The following is a 17285-nucleotide window of genomic DNA, read 5'->3' on the forward strand; positions in this document are numbered from 1 at the left end:
TCCTGGGTGTCTCACTTGGCTGCTTAAATACAGGCAGAGTCCATGGCAATCCCAGCTGGAAGAGCAGGATTGGAGCCCAGGAGGAGGGCACTTGGCCTGGAGCTGCTCTGACTCGGTCTTCATTTTGTCTCTCCTTGGTCTCCCACTGAACCCCCCTGCTGCATCTGCATGGCCCCGATGATGAGGTGCCATGATGCTTGGTGGTCCTCCTGCACCTTCTGAGCAGGGGTGGGTGATCTCACGGCACCCTGCCTGGCCCTGCTGCTAGCAAGGAGAGTTTGACTCCTTTCAGGCGACAAAGAGTTAGCTCAGAGTTTTTGTTTCCTTGCTGTGGTTAGAGCCTACAGGGTCATGGACGGTTTCAAAAGTTTTCCTCCCATAGATACACTTTGATAAGCAAAACTTCTGAACTTGGGTTTTCACACTCCCAGACATAGTGAAAGGTTCATCCATCCGGATCAGCCTCACCTCTGACTCTGAGTCTGGATGTTCCCTGATGACTCTGAGTCCCCAAAAGGCAGATGATGCCACCTGATGCAACCCTTGGGCTCTTCTCAACTGCCCAGCTCGGGCTGTAGTTTAGAGGACCACAAGGTCAGCTCTGCCTTCCTCTCCCAACTTCATCTCGTCCCACCCAACTTGCTGCAGGAGACAAAGGTTTTGTGTGTCATTTGACAGCGGAGAGTCTCCAGGTTTAAAATACACGCGATCTTCTCCACTTGCTTCCATCCAGTTGATGGAACTCAGTGTATTCATGTCAGAGCAACTGTGTTTGCTGCAGCTCCCTTTCAGGAGAGGGAGGGGTGGGTGTGTGTATGTGGGCACCAGGGGAGTAGCTCCCAGGGTAATCACAGCTCATTAATTTACTTCTAATCACCAGGAATTTTGGAAAGAGGCCAAGCAATGAAGATAAGAGGCCCACAATTTTCGTGGTGCTACAATGTAGCCCTGACTAATTTCACAGCTTTTTGCCAAAGTACATCAGGAGGGAACTTCTTGTTCTGGCCACGTCTGTACAGCGAAGAGGGCTCAAGCCCAAAACTCCATCAGTCAAAGAGAGAGAGGGAGAGACGGCGCAAAGACCAGTTCTACACCACTTTTTTCTCCCACTAGGTGGTGGTATCTAATGCATCTTGAGCCTCCCCGTCCACCTGGCTTCTTGGTTGGGATCTTGGTGGTGACATGAGCCCGTTCACAGGTACCTCAACACTCAGAAACCTCTCAGGATACCACTAGCAAGAGCTAGCTCACAGCTGTAGAAGGCAATAGTTAGAAGCCAGGACAGCATGGGACCAACAAGGTCCTTGGTCCTTGCGAGACGGTGAGGTGTCATATGGATTTGTACTCTGAGGCTGACTATGAGCCTGGGATGTTTGTAAAATATGCGTGCATGCAGTAATGCACCTCTGGCAGAAAAACAACACTGAGAGGGTTACCACCAGCTTTAAGGACAACTGACCTACTGTCATCTTCTTCACCACCTCGGTGTCCTCGCCTCCTACCTGAAATCTTGCTCATCATGTCAATGAGCCTCTTGGAGACTCAAGCTGTGCCTAGGCACAGGGTGTCAGTAGAAACCTTCTTTCCGTGTTACATCCTGAGCATGTTTACAGTGTTGTGATGACTGATAATGCATGCCCCAAGACATTAACTGACATTAATTGGAAGGCCCCATCTTATGATCATCTTCTTCTTCTCATGACTTCAGCTCAGCCCCTGAACCTCAAAAATCAAAATGTCTCTGGGCACAGCCTTACGCAGTCTATCTTGCAGCATTTTCGATCAAAAATGCATGGGCAATATCTAATTGACATATGCAACTTAGCGTTGAGTCAATGAAAAATCAGCAGTGGACATGTCCTGATACACATTGACATTGCACCTCTTTTAGCCACTTTCCACAATTTGCATGCGCTGTGGTGGTGGAAAGAAAATCATCCCAGCTGAAATCTGTATGGTTCAAAGGCCTGAAACTCAGCCTTGGTCTTAACAGAACCAAATACACAAGCTCCTTCCAGATACTGGCCGGAAGGAAAGGAACCGGCAATAATTAAGCATTTAAAAAATATTGTATTTTTAGACAACTGAAATCCTGGATGAGATTTTTCACTCCTATTTAAACAGGGATAATTTTATATGGCAGGAGGTGCCAGAACACTCATCTCCAGAAACTGGAGATATCATTATAGCTTAGCTGACAAGCAGAACAGGTTTTGATATACCCTTCCAAACCATTCCTCCACTAAATTAGCCCAGCACTTAAGGCTATGTACTAGCATTGGGTAAACAGTACTTAAAACAACTTAGTGGAAATGCTGATCAAGCCCCTTGTACGAGTTGGGGGTTAGCAATCTCTTTTCTAAGCTGGTCTCCCAGGCTCCTGTTATAGTCAACCGAAACAGACGGTTTGTCTCATCTCCAGCGGGCGATGCATCCCGTACTAAGGTAGCTGCACAAATTAGGTCTTTTGAATTGCCTCCAGAAGTGCCTGTTTCTGTCCATCGTCTTTACCTCCTCCCTTTTCAACCTTTCACTCTACAAAACAGATCAGTAAAAAGCCCACAGGCCTGACCACAGTGTTCATATTAATTCTTTATTTCTTCTGGTTAGAGATGAGAAGCTCTAGGCACCCTGTCTGCATAATTTAACAGTGAAACTAAAGCCCAACAATAGCTGGTAGTTTGCAGCATTACCTTTCACAGCTTCCACTTTTTATTGGAAGAGGGAAGGCTTTGTCTTGATTGAAAAGTCTTACCTAATCTCTTAGATAAAAGATGGGGTTGTGATGATGCAGTTTATTTATCACTTGGATCCTGAAGAACTGAACTGTTCCAGTGAATGATGTAGAAGCAGCCATTAACAGAGCGAATGGACTGTCTCGGCTGTTGGAGGGTAGCTCTACATGGCATTTTGCAAGCCAGGGTGGACTCACACCACCCACACGCTGAACCCGTGGGATGCGAGCCAGTGCAGATGAAAACACGGGCTTATCTCAGCAGGGTTTGCTAACACAATCTCCAGATTTCACTACCACAGCTGACTGCTTCACAGCTTGTGTAGGGCCTTCTGCAGTTGATGAGAGCAGCGATAACCTAGTTTTGACTGAAATAGAGCGTCTAGACCTCCCCACATGCAGAGTACTCATAACTGCTTCCAGACTATGCTATAAAGGTTTGATTTAGCCCTTTGTGGCTCCCCATCAACCTTCTCTAGTCGTTTTCATGGCTCTACAGCCATTTGCAAATGGGTCGCCACAGTGGATTTCCCACCAAGCTGAGTATCTCGCTCCCCGCTGGCTGCCATCCCCAGGACTCTTCTCAGTTGCATTTCTTTGAAAAATGGTTAAGAGGATCCTGCCTTCCCTCCGACTGGGGAAGAGACATGAAATATTCTTGATGGGATTGTGACACTCCAGTTATCTGAGTGGAGTGTTGCTAAATTAAGGTGACACAGAAATTAAGATGACACAGGCATTGAGCTTCTTGAACAAACTCCCGGTAATCTCAGCTGCTCTGCTCTTCATTAGAACTTATGATTGGACTTCAAGGAGGTTCTGTGAGAAATTTGGAAAACACCTTGCTTCTTCTGCATGGAAGTGATCATTGAATAAGATGTTGGCCAAAAAAGGATTACTTGAGTGCCTACCATCCAACTTTGATTTGGGACCCCAGGGGGAAAAATGGGACTAGAAGCAAGATAAGGAGACATTGTTGTTCATAGACTTTCTGCTCCTTTCTTTATCTGCAACTGCAATGCTAACAAAATCTACATGGACGATTCAGTCTGCCCCCAGGTTATTTAACAAGTGACTCCTGGAGGGAATGATGGAACTGAGATGTACCCCCGTGTCCTGGCTGACTGGCTAAATTAGGCCAATAGGACTTGTCCCCAAAACCCATTTTCACAGCAGATGTTCAGCACTGTTGTGCCCCCCCAACAGACATTCTTTTTTAAACAGCTTCTTCCACTTTTTCACTAATTTTTCTTGAAGTTGGATCAGATCTCTATAAACTGGTTTATATATTTAAAGAGTTCTTTCAAAAATCTCATCATACATGTCAGAGTCGTGCCCTCCCACAGACCGATACACACACAACAGACACAGGGTTTCAAGCTTTTAGTTGCCAAAGACAGAGGTTCCAAACAGCCTGAGTTGAAGTGCTCAGAGAAAGCCTAAGGAAACAATAGCAACCATCACAATATTGTCATAAAACACTGCGTGGTTGGACAATTCAGGAGATGGCCGTGCAGGGAGAAGACAGCTCGAGATTATGTGCGACCCCTTCAGACTAGCAGTGGACTCAGTGGTGGGCAGGAAAGCCACCCCTGCCTCCGATAGCGAAGGGAATACCTTCTTCCCATTCCACTGGCGGATTTTTGTGTGCAAATATTACTTGTGGGAAGCATCTCCGGAAGAACCTGAGCCACCTCCATCGGCAGACCTGTAACCCTGCCTTCAAAGAGACCACCCTCCCTCAGAGCTGCATTCCCCAGTCCCATCTCCAGGGCTGTACCTCCCACCTCCACGGCCCCCTCCAGAGCTAGCCCCACCTCCAGACCCATACCCTCCACTACCAGAACTGCAGATACCACTATACCTCGATCCCCCACCTCCAGAGACAGGGCTTCCACCACCTCCAGAATTAGACCCTCTCCTGCCAGAGCTGCTGCCACCGCCAGGGCTCAGCCCTCCACTCTCGGGACTGCATCTGCCACTCCCAGAGCTGGATCCCCATCCTCCAGAGCTGTGGCCACCACACGAGATGGAGCCTCCACTGCCTGAGCTTCCTCCTCCCCCATACCCTGAGCCACCTCCCCCTCCGCCACAGATGGACCCACCATGGCCAGAGCTCGATCCCCATCCTCCAGAGCTGTGGCCACCACAAGACATGGAGCCTCCACTGCCTGAGCTTCCTCCGCCTCCATACCCTGAGCCACCTCCACCACAGATGGACCCACCATGGCCAGAGCTCGATCCCCCATGACCTGAGCTTCCTCCTCCTCCACCTCCAGAGCTGCACCCTCTCCTGCCACAGCTGCTGCCACCGCCAGACATGGAGCCTCCACTGCCTGAGCTTCCTCCTCCCCCATACCCTGAGCCACCTCCTCCACCGCCACAGATGGACCCACCATGGCCAGAGCTCGATCCCCATCCTCCAGAGCTGTGGCCACCACAAGACATGGAGCCTCCACTGCCTGAGCTTCCTCCTCCCCCATACCCTGAGCCACCTCCCCCTCCGCCACAGATGGACCCACCATGGCCAGAGCTCGATCCTCCATGACCTGAGCTTCCTCCTCCTCCACCTCCAGAGCTGCACCCTCTCCTGCCACAGCTGCTGCCACCGCCAGACATGGAGCCTCCACTGCCTGAGCTTCCTCCGCCTCCATACCCTGAGCCACCTCCTCCTCCGCCACAGATGGACCCACCATGGCCAGAGCTCGATCCTCCATGACCTGAGCTTCCTCCTCCTCCACCTCCAGAGCTGCACCCTCTCCTGCCACAGCTGCTGCCACCGCCAGACATGGAGCCTCCACTGCCTGAGCTTCCTCCGCCTCCATACCCTGAGCCACCTCCGCCACAGATGGACCCACCATGGCCAGAGCTCGATCCCCCTCCTCCAGACCTGTGGCCACCCCACGAGATGGAGCCTCCACTACCTGAGCTTCCTCCTCCTCCATAGCCTGAGCCACCTCCGCCACAGATGGACCCACCATGGCCAGAGCTCGATCCTCCATGACCTGAGCTTCCTCCTCCTCCACCTCCAGAGCTGCACCCTCTCCTGCCACAGCTGCTGCCACCGCCAGACATGGAGCCTCCACTGCCTGAGCTTCCTCCTCCCCCATACCCTGAGCCACCTCCCCCTCCGCCACAGATGGACCCACCATGGCCAGAGCTCGATCCCCCATGACCTGAGCTTCCTCCTCCTCCACCTCCAGAGCTGCACCCTCTCCTGCCACAGCTGCTGCCACCGCCAGACATGGAGCCTCCACTGCCTGAGCTTCCTCCTCCTCCATACCCTGAGCCACCCCCGCCACAGAGGGACCCACCATGGCCAGAGCTCGATCCCCCTCCTCCAGACCTGTGGCCACCCCACGAGATGGAGCCTCCCCTGCCTGAGCTTCCTCCTCCTCCATACCCTGAGCCACCTCCACCACAGATGGACCCACCATGGCCAGAGCTCGATCCCCCTCCTCCAGACCTGTGGCCACCCCACGAGATGGAGCCTCCACTACCTGAGCTTCCTCCTCCTCCATACCCTGAGCCACCTCCGCCACAGATGGACCCACCATGGCCAGAGCTCGATCCTCCATGACCTGAGCTTCCTCCTCCTCCACCTCCAGAGCTGCACCCTCTCCTGCCACAGCTGCTGCCACCGCCAGACATGGAGCCTCCACTGCCTGAGCTTCCTCCTCCCCCATACCCTGAGCCACCTCCCCCTCCGCCACAGATGGACCCACCATGGCCAGAGCTCGATCCCCATCCTCCAGAGCTGTGGCCACCACACGAGATGGAGCCTCCACTGCCTGAGCTTCCTCCTCCTCCATAGCCTGAGCCACCTCCTCCTCCGCCACAGATGGACCCACCATGGCCAGAGCTCGATCCTCCATGACCTGAGCTTCCTCCTCCTCCACCTCCAGAGATGGACCCTCTCCTGCCACAGCTGCTGCCACCGCCAGACATGGAGCCTCCACTGCCTGAGCTTCCTCCTCCTCCATACCCTGAGCCACCTCCTCCTCCGCCACAGATGGACCCACCATGGCCAGAGCTCGATCCTCCATGACCTGAGCTTCCTCCTCCTCCACCTCCAGAGATGGACCCTCTCCTGCCACAGCTGCTGCCACCGCCAGACATGGAGCCTCCACTGCCTGAGCTTCCTCCTCCTCCATACCCTGAGCCACCTCCTCCTCCGCCACAGATGGACCCACCATGGCCAGAGCTCGATCCTCCATGACCTGAGCTTCCTCCTCCTCCACCTCCAGAGATGGACCCTCTCCTGCCACAGCTGCTGCCACCGCCAGACATGGAGCCTCCACTGCCTGAGCTTCCTCCTCCTCCATACCCTGAGCCACCTCCTCCTCCGCCACAGATGGACCCACCATGGCCAGAGCTCGATCCTCCATGACCTGAGCTTCCTCCTCCTCCACCTCCAGAGATGGACCCTCTCCTGCCACAGCTGCTGCCACCGCCAGACATGGAGCCTCCACTGCCTGAGCTTCCTCCTCCTCCATACCCTGAGCCACCTCCTCCTCCGCCACAGATGGACCCACCATGGCCAGAGCTCGATCCTCCATGACCTGAGCTTCCTCCTCCTCCACCTCCAGAGATGGACCCTCTCCTGCCACAGCTGCTGCCACCGCCAGACATGGAGCCTCCACTGCCTGAGCTTCCTCCTCCTCCATACCCTGAGCCACCTCCTCCTCCGCCACAGATGGACCCACCATGGCCAGAGCTCGATCCTCCATGACCTGAGCTTCCTCCTCCTCCACCTCCAGAGATGGACCCTCTCCTGCCACAGCTGCTGCCACCGCCAGACATGGAGCCTCCACTGCCTGAGCTTCCTCCTCCTCCATACCCTGAGCCACCTCCTCCTCCGCCACAGATGGACCCACCATGGCCAGAGCTCGATCCTCCATGACCTGAGCTTCCTCCTCCTCCACCTCCAGAGATGGACCCTCTCCTGCCACAGCTGCTGCCACCGCCAGACATGGAGCCTCCACTGCCTGAGCTTCCTCCTCCTCCATACCCTGAGCCACCTCCTCCTCCGCCACAGATGGACCCACCATGGCCAGAGCTCGATCCTCCATGACCTGAGCTTCCTCCTCCTCCACCTCCAGAGATGGACCCTCTCCTGCCACAGCTGCTGCCACCGCCAGACATGGAGCCTCCACTGCCTGAGCTTCCTCCTCCTCCATACCCTGAGCCACCTCCTCCTCCGCCACAGATGGACCCACCATGGCCAGAGCTCGATCCTCCATGACCTGAGCTTCCTCCTCCTCCACCTCCAGAGATGGACCCTCTCCTGCCACAGCTGCTGCCACCGCCAGACATGGAGCCTCCACTGCCTGAGCTTCCTCCTCCTCCATACCCTGAGCCACCTCCTCCTCCGCCACAGATGGACCCACCATGGCCAGAGCTCGATCCTCCATGACCTGAGCTTCCTCCTCCTCCACCTCCAGAGATGGACCCTCTCCTGCCACAGCTGCTGCCACCGCCAGACATGGAGCCTCCACTGCCTGAGCTTCCTCCTCCTCCATACCCTGAGCCACCTCCTCCTCCGCCACAGATGGACCCACCATGGCCAGAGCTCGATCCTCCATGACCTGAGCTTCCTCCTCCTCCACCTCCAGAGATGGACCCTCTCCTGCCACAGCTGCTGCCACCGCCAGACATGGAGCCTCCACTGCCTGAGCTTCCTCCTCCTCCATACCCTGAGCCACCTCCTCCTCCGCCACAGATGGACCCACCATGGCCAGAGCTCGATCCTCCATGACCTGAGCTTCCTCCTCCTCCACCTCCAGAGATGGACCCTCTCCTGCCACAGCTGCTGCCACCGCCAGACATGGAGCCTCCACTGCCTGAGCTTCCTCCTCCTCCATACCCTGAGCCACCTCCTCCTCCGCCACAGATGGACCCACCATGGCCAGAGCTCGATCCTCCATGACCTGAGCTTCCTCCTCCTCCACCTCCAGAGATGGACCCTCTCCTGCCACAGCTGCTGCCACCGCCAGACATGGAGCCTCCACTGCCTGAGCTTCCTCCTCCTCCATACCCTGAGCCACCTCCTCCTCCGCCACAGATGGACCCACCATGGCCAGAGCTCGATCCTCCATGACCTGAGCTTCCTCCTCCTCCACCTCCAGAGATGGACCCTCTCCTGCCACAGCTGCTGCCACCGCCAGACATGGAGCCTCCACTGCCTGAGCTTCCTCCTCCTCCATACCCTGAGCCACCTCCTCCTCCGCCACAGATGGACCCACCATGGCCAGAGCTCGATCCTCCATGACCTGAGCTTCCTCCTCCTCCACCTCCAGAGATGGACCCTCTCCTGCCACAGCTGCTGCCACCGCCAGACATGGAGCCTCCACTGCCTGAGCTTCCTCCTCCTCCATACCCTGAGCCACCTCCTCCTCCGCCACAGATGGACCCACCATGGCCAGAGCTCGATCCTCCATGACCTGAGCTTCCTCCTCCTCCACCTCCAGAGATGGACCCTCTCCTGCCACAGCTGCTGCCACCGCCAGACATGGAGCCTCCACTGCCTGAGCTTCCTCCTCCTCCATACCCTGAGCCACCTCCTCCTCCGCCACAGATGGACCCACCATGGCCAGAGCTCGATCCTCCATGACCTGAGCTTCCTCCTCCTCCACCTCCAGAGATGGACCCTCTCCTGCCACAGCTGCTGCCACCGCCAGACATGGAGCCTCCACTGCCTGAGCTTCCTCCTCCTCCATACCCTGAGCCACCTCCTCCTCCGCCACAGATGGACCCACCATGGCCAGAGCTCGATCCTCCATGACCTGAGCTTCCTCCTCCTCCACCTCCAGAGATGGACCCTCTCCTGCCACAGCTGCTGCCACCGCCAGACATGGAGCCTCCACTGCCTGAGCTTCCTCCTCCTCCATACCCTGAGCCACCTCCTCCTCCGCCACAGATGGACCCACCATGGCCAGAGCTCGATCCTCCATGACCTGAGCTTCCTCCTCCTCCACCTCCAGAGATGGACCCTCTCCTGCCACAGCTGCTGCCACCGCCAGACATGGAGCCTCCACTGCCTGAGCTTCCTCCTCCTCCATACCCTGAGCCACCTCCTCCTCCGCCACAGATGGACCCACCATGGCCAGAGCTCGATCCTCCATGACCTGAGCTTCCTCCTCCTCCACCTCCAGAGATGGACCCTCTCCTGCCACAGCTGCTGCCACCGCCAGACATGGAGCCTCCACTGCCTGAGCTTCCTCCTCCTCCATACCCTGAGCCACCTCCTCCTCCGCCACAGATGGACCCACCATGGCCAGAGCTCGATCCTCCATGACCTGAGCTTCCTCCTCCTCCACCTCCAGAGATGGACCCTCTCCTGCCACAGCTGCTGCCACCGCCAGACATGGAGCCTCCACTGCCTGAGCTTCCTCCTCCTCCATACCCTGAGCCACCTCCTCCTCCGCCACAGATGGACCCACCATGGCCAGAGCTCGATCCTCCATGACCTGAGCTTCCTCCTCCTCCACCTCCAGAGATGGACCCTCTCCTGCCACAGCTGCTGCCACCGCCAGACATGGAGCCTCCACTGCCTGAGCTTCCTCCTCCTCCATACCCTGAGCCACCTCCTCCTCCGCCACAGATGGACCCACCATGGCCAGAGCTCGATCCTCCATGACCTGAGCTTCCTCCTCCTCCACCTCCAGAGATGGACCCTCTCCTGCCACAGCTGCTGCCACCGCCAGACATGGAGCCTCCACTGCCTGAGCTTCCTCCTCCTCCATACCCTGAGCCACCTCCTCCTCCGCCACAGATGGACCCACCATGGCCAGAGCTCGATCCTCCATGACCTGAGCTTCCTCCTCCTCCACCTCCAGAGATGGACCCTCTCCTGCCACAGCTGCTGCCACCGCCAGACATGGAGCCTCCACTGCCTGAGCTTCCTCCTCCTCCATACCCTGAGCCACCTCCTCCTCCGCCACAGATGGACCCACCATGGCCAGAGCTCGATCCTCCATGACCTGAGCTTCCTCCTCCTCCACCTCCAGAGATGGACCCTCTCCTGCCACAGCTGCTGCCACCGCCAGACATGGAGCCTCCACTGCCTGAGCTTCCTCCTCCTCCATACCCTGAGCCACCTCCTCCTCCGCCACAGATGGACCCACCATGGCCAGAGCTCGATCCTCCATGACCTGAGCTTCCTCCTCCTCCACCTCCAGAGATGGACCCTCTCCTGCCACAGCTGCTGCCACCGCCAGACATGGAGCCTCCACTGCCTGAGCTTCCTCCTCCTCCATACCCTGAGCCACCTCCTCCTCCGCCACAGATGGACCCACCATGGCCAGAGCTCGATCCTCCATGACCTGAGCTTCCTCCTCCTCCACCTCCAGAGATGGACCCTCTCCTGCCACAGCTGCTGCCACCGCCAGACATGGAGCCTCCACTGCCTGAGCTTCCTCCTCCTCCATACCCTGAGCCACCTCCTCCTCCGCCACAGATGGACCCACCATGGCCAGAGCTCGATCCTCCATGACCTGAGCTTCCTCCTCCTCCACCTCCAGAGATGGACCCTCTCCTGCCACAGCTGCTGCCACCGCCAGACATGGAGCCTCCACTGCCTGAGCTTCCTCCTCCTCCATACCCTGAGCCACCTCCTCCTCCGCCACAGATGGACCCACCATGGCCAGAGCTCGATCCTCCATGACCTGAGCTTCCTCCTCCTCCACCTCCAGAGATGGACCCTCTCCTGCCACAGCTGCTGCCACCGCCAGACATGGAGCCTCCACTGCCTGAGCTTCCTCCTCCTCCATACCCTGAGCCACCTCCTCCTCCGCCACAGATGGACCCACCATGGCCAGAGCTCGATCCTCCATGACCTGAGCTTCCTCCTCCTCCACCTCCAGAGATGGACCCTCTCCTGCCACAGCTGCTGCCACCGCCAGACATGGAGCCTCCACTGCCTGAGCTTCCTCCTCCTCCATACCCTGAGCCACCTCCTCCTCCGCCACAGATGGACCCACCATGGCCAGAGCTCGATCCTCCATGACCTGAGCTTCCTCCTCCTCCACCTCCAGAGATGGACCCTCTCCTGCCACAGCTGCTGCCACCGCCAGACATGGAGCCTCCACTGCCTGAGCTTCCTCCTCCTCCATACCCTGAGCCACCTCCTCCTCCGCCACAGATGGACCCACCATGGCCAGAGCTCGATCCTCCATGACCTGAGCTTCCTCCTCCTCCACCTCCAGAGATGGACCCTCTCCTGCCACAGCTGCTGCCACCGCCAGACATGGAGCCTCCACTGCCTGAGCTTCCTCCTCCTCCATACCCTGAGCCACCTCCTCCTCCGCCACAGATGGACCCACCATGGCCAGAGCTCGATCCTCCATGACCTGAGCTTCCTCCTCCTCCACCTCCAGAGATGGACCCTCTCCTGCCACAGCTGCTGCCACCGCCAGACATGGAGCCTCCACTGCCTGAGCTTCCTCCTCCTCCATACCCTGAGCCACCTCCTCCTCCGCCACAGATGGACCCACCATGGCCAGAGCTCGATCCTCCATGACCTGAGCTTCCTCCTCCTCCACCTCCAGAGATGGACCCTCTCCTGCCACAGCTGCTGCCACCGCCAGACATGGAGCCTCCACTGCCTGAGCTTCCTCCTCCTCCATACCCTGAGCCACCTCCTCCTCCGCCACAGATGGACCCACCATGGCCAGAGCTCGATCCTCCATGACCTGAGCTTCCTCCTCCTCCACCTCCAGAGATGGACCCTCTCCTGCCACAGCTGCTGCCACCGCCAGACATGGAGCCTCCACTGCCTGAGCTTCCTCCTCCTCCATACCCTGAGCCACCTCCTCCTCCGCCACAGATGGACCCACCATGGCCAGAGCTCGATCCTCCATGACCTGAGCTTCCTCCTCCTCCACCTCCAGAGATGGACCCTCTCCTGCCACAGCTGCTGCCACCGCCAGACATGGAGCCTCCACTGCCTGAGCTTCCTCCTCCTCCATAGCCTGAGCCACCTCCGCCACAGATGGACCCACCATGGCCAGAGCTCGATCCTCCATGACCTGAGCTTCCTCCTCCTCCACCTCCAGAGATGGACCCTCTCCTGCCACAGCTGCTGCCACCGCCAGACATGGAGCCTCCACTGCCTGAGCTTCCTCCTCCTCCATACCCTGAGCCACCTCCTCCTCCGCCACAGATGGACCCACCATGGCCAGAGCTCGATCCTCCATGACCTGAGCTTCCTCCTCCTCCACCTCCAGAGATGGACCCTCTCCTGCCACAGCTGCTGCCACCGCCAGACATGGAGCCTCCACTGCCTGAGCTTCCTCCTCCTCCATACCCTGAGCCACCTCCTCCTCCTCCACAGATGGACCCACCACCACCACCGGAGCTCCATCCTCCATGACCTGAGCTTCCTCCTCCTCCACCTCCAGAGTTGGACCCTCTCTTGCCATAGCTGCTGCCACCACAAGAGCTCAGCCCTCCGCTCTGGGGACTGCATCTGCCACTGCCAGAGCTGGGTCCTCCACCACCAGAGATGGAGCCTCCACTGCCTGAGCTTCCTCCTCCTCCATACCCTGAGCCTCCTCCTCCTCCACAAATGGAGCCACCACTGCCAGAGCTGGATCCCCATCCTCCAGAACTTCCGCCTTTTCTTCCTCCGGATATCCACCCTTTCCTTCTGTTCTTGCTGGCACTGCCAGAGCTCAGCCCCCCCTTCCCGCTTTTCAAGCTTCCAGACCCTACTGCAAAGGCTCCAGTAGCACTCGCATTTTGGTCAATGACACCTGCAAGAAATAGAAATTATGTCCAACTTATTATTTTTACCCAAAAAATTATAAGCACAGCTGATATAAGTACTTATGTATTGCCAGCATTGTACCTATTCTAGTGGTCATAGTGATATCTTTGAAAAGGGACAACAAGGATCTTCTTTAGTAGATGCACCTATGAAATCTTGTCATGTTTTTCTGGCTTTATTAGCTAATCTTCTACATGACTTACGTCTTACTCCGTACATGAACACTCAATGCAGCCCTTTCTTTAAGAAGGCCAAGAGTTCAGGTTTCCCTCTCCTTTAGCTGGCCCCCTATTTCCACAAATTTAGGACTATTTTTTTTTTTCCTTCAGTTCTGACATGCACCGCACAGACCTATAGAATAAGTGAGGTGTTTCCCACTTCCTACAAATTTGGTTGAAATTAGCCAATAAGTTCCAAAGTCAGTAGCTCAATGTTGACATATTAATGTGTATACACATGTATTCACACACTCACAAGAGACTGCCATTTGCTTCATTTCCCTAGGAAACGAAGATAGGAGCTAAGATCGGTTGTTCTGATGGTAGCTGTTAAGTAGCACAGACAACAAAATGGTAACAGTGCTCTTAAAAATGCAGAGCAAAGCCTTGAGATACTTACAGATTGTGGCTGGTGAGCCTTCCTGTATCCTGTGAAGGAAAAGTGACATTGAGATAATGCACCCGATAAAAGTAAAAGTCAGGCTAGGCTCTATCAGTAAGCCAATGAAAGAGATCACTCTTTCACCCTGGAGATCTAAGTGATAGATCGAAGAATGGGACACGCTGCTTTGTACAGGTGCTTCTATCCAGGATGAATAGTTTATACCTACCTGGTCTCCTCCTCCTCAAGGAGTGATCTATACATGGCAATTTCAATATCCAGGGCAAATTTCACGTTCAGGAGCTCCTGATAATCATGAAGAAGGCAAGCGAGATCATCTTTGGCCTGCTGCAGGGCATTTTCCAACTCCTGAAGCTTTTGCTGGCCATCTTTGACGGCTGAGCTCCCACGCTGCTCAGCTTCTTTAATGGTTTCTTGGAGGCTTGCTTTCTGCAGAGGGCACAAACAGAATGTGTCCATTTCCCTTCTATGGGACTGGGATTTTCAAACCCTTCTGGCAGTCCTTGGAAATTAAAAGACCCGCCTCAATGACAGAACTCAGAAGATACATTAGACTGGGTAAATTAACACAAACTGAATCCCAACGTAGACAGCCAAAATCTAAGTCTGCTTCATTTTGAAGAGAAAACATCATCTCTAGGTTTGCTTCTAAAGGACAGGCTACGTTATACTGCACTGAGTCCCCATGTAAAAGTGACTTAAATAGTTCAGTCATGTTGGAAAGTACCAGCTTTACCTTTTTCCTTGCAATTTCAATTTCTGGTTGTAGTCTTTGGATCTGCCTGGTAAGTTCCTGGATTTCCTGATAACTGTTCCTCAATTGCTCACGTTGATTTACCCACATGTTGTGAAGGTCCTGGTACTGAAGTGCAGAGAAGAGAACACACATTTTTGGTTTCTTTTCCATTGAGCAGACAGACTTGACTCCCTATCTTGTTGATGTCTACTTACCCTGCCCCGATACGTGGCATCTACTTCAGCTTTGCTTCTCTGAGCAATTGTCTCATACTCCTGCCTGACTTCTTCAATGATGCTATCCATGTTCAGCTCTCTACGGTTGTCCATGGACAGAATGACATTGGTGTTGCCAACTACTGTTTGCAGCTGGGACAGCTCCTGCAAGGAAAACAAGATTTTGGATTTTAACAGTCCATGTGAGTAGTCCAGGTCATGTTATGAGGAAAGAAATGGGACCCTCTGGCCAGTTACCCACTGGAATTTCCCTACCTGCATCCCCCACGTCCTATTGTTCCACCACAAGTTTTAATTTTGAAGTGTCTCTTCCAGCCTTCCTGACACACCAGACCCCCTTTTCACTCACAGATTAAAGAGAACTTTATAAGATCCAAGGCCAAGCATGATCCACTCTCCACACCAAAAAGTCCTGTTCAGGCAAAATTTCTAGGAGCCTCCAAAAGATACATGCCCTTCAAGAACTGAGGGTAAGTTTTTAATCTGAGAAGCATACTCACAGCTTCATGTAAGCATCTGAGGAACTCCAGCTCCTGCCTCAGTATTTCCACCCGAACATCAAACTCCATTTTTCCCATGTAGGCACTGTCCAGTTCCTGTAAAAAAAGCCATAGGCATATTTGTATTTCTTTGATCCAAATTCTCCACTGAAGTGCAATTCTTCCAAGACTTGGTACATTTCTTTAAAGCCTTCATTCCTTGACTCAAATAATGGCCCACAAATCTCAGATTTCATTTGAAAAGCAATTGGAACAAAGGGAAAGATTTTAACTCTTAGAAGAAAAGAATGGCTTCGAAATAAGCAAAATAGCTGTGGCAATAAATGTGTTCCTGGAGAAAACGCAAAATGTAGAAACATAGATTTCATTAATTCTTCTAATAAAAAGTTGTCTAAATTTTCTATTGTCCTATCTAAGCCACCTATAGACATTATTTAACCCCTAATAACGATGTCTCACCTAATAACCTAGGTTGTGATTGAGTGAACAGAGAGAGACCAGCACTTTTTAGATATTCATCTTACAAAGGACCGATTCAGTCTCTAGAGGAAATGATTTCTCTCCAGTCTTGCAGTAAAAAGCTCAGATTTTCAGTGACTTCAGTTAGAGGAGAGTTAGACGATGTTAAGCAAAGACCTTGCTTGCTTTTGAAAACCTCCGCAACCATCCAGTTATTGCTGTATTTCTGAGGCTTTGATTTAGCTCAGTGTCTTGGATTACTTCACCTTTTTAAGCTCCACAAACTCCTCTTCTTTAGACGCACGCTTGTTGATCTCGTCCTCGAACCTGTTGCAGCAGAGAAAAGAAGCAGGTAGCTCATTGCCTGTCTTACTTTTTCAGTCAAGTGGGTCAGAAACCAAAGGGGATCATCCAAAAAGGGAATGTGTCAAGTTTTCGTTTAACTGCAATTTCTGGCAACTGCAAAGGCAATGGCAAACCCTCTGCAAAACTATATGCTAAATTAGCCAACAGAATGTGATAGATACAGATCAGTTGTGACATCCCGGTAATTCTGAACTAAACTTCCCATTTTTCCGAGCTGTGGACATATATTATCTTTTGGGTGCAGCTAAGCCAGAAGACATGACGCCTCTTCGCAACTTGACCCCACTGCTCAGCTCTGTCCCTCCTCTCCCCACTGTCCAGGTTGACCGCAACTCCACAACTACCAGCAGGAGTAAGGAGTCCAGTCATTGCCTGGGGGAAGAAGGGCATGAAGGAGGACAGGAGGAGAGAAGAGTGGGGTAGATCTACAGGGCCTTTGATTTTCCTCTTACTGTTCTGGGTTCTACCCTCACCAATCTGCTTTAGTCTTCCAGCGTCAAAGCCAAGTCCCATAATGAACCTACTGCAGAGTAGTGCTATAATGGCTACAAAACTCTTGAGGCCAAGCTATGCCATCCCAGGGCATGATTAACATTGCCTTGGAAAATTCCAGGATGCTTTCTCCCAGACTTGTGATTATTCACCTCTTTTTATAATCTTCAACGAGCTGAAGCATATTATATGCTTCCGGATCCAGCTGCTCCTTCTGGTTCTGGAGCGTTTCTAGCTGCCTCTGCAGGTTGCTGATGTAAGATTGGAAGAAAGAGGCGATATTTCTGCTCTCTTCTGGTCGGGTACTTTGCTGCTGCAGAAGTTCCCATTTGGCCATCAGAGCCTGGTTCTGCCGCTCGAGACATTGAACCTG

General features: G+C 54.4%; 2 protein-coding genes across 2 annotated transcripts in view; one reads left to right on the forward strand and one right to left on the reverse strand.

The window, feature by feature from the left end:
- Nucleotides 1-17285, reverse strand: part of LOC103923831 (keratin, type II cytoskeletal cochleal-like) — a 45374-nt gene that overhangs the window by 9257 nt on the left and 18832 nt on the right. Inside the window, exons 6-10 of the mRNA XM_009332257.1 lie at nucleotides 17065-17282; nucleotides 16321-16381; nucleotides 15596-15691; nucleotides 15075-15239; nucleotides 14860-14985 (exon numbers count right to left, since the gene is read on the reverse strand). Coding sequence (XP_009330532.1) covers nucleotides 14860-14985; nucleotides 15075-15239; nucleotides 15596-15691; nucleotides 16321-16381; nucleotides 17065-17282 — 666 coding nt within the window. The remainder of the gene's footprint in view (nucleotides 1-14859; nucleotides 14986-15074; nucleotides 15240-15595; nucleotides 15692-16320; nucleotides 16382-17064; nucleotides 17283-17285) is intronic.
- On the forward strand, nucleotides 5583-5738 carry LOC103923820 (uncharacterized proline-rich protein-like). Its single transcript, XM_009332247.1, is given in 1 exon segment — nucleotides 5583-5738. A coding segment is annotated over 1 exon segment (156 nt).

Source organism: Pygoscelis adeliae, unplaced genomic scaffold (assembly GCF_000699105.1).
Source record: "Pygoscelis adeliae isolate BGI_AS28 unplaced genomic scaffold, ASM69910v1 Scaffold109, whole genome shotgun sequence".
Classification (NCBI taxonomy): domain Eukaryota; kingdom Metazoa; phylum Chordata; class Aves; order Sphenisciformes; family Spheniscidae; genus Pygoscelis; species Pygoscelis adeliae.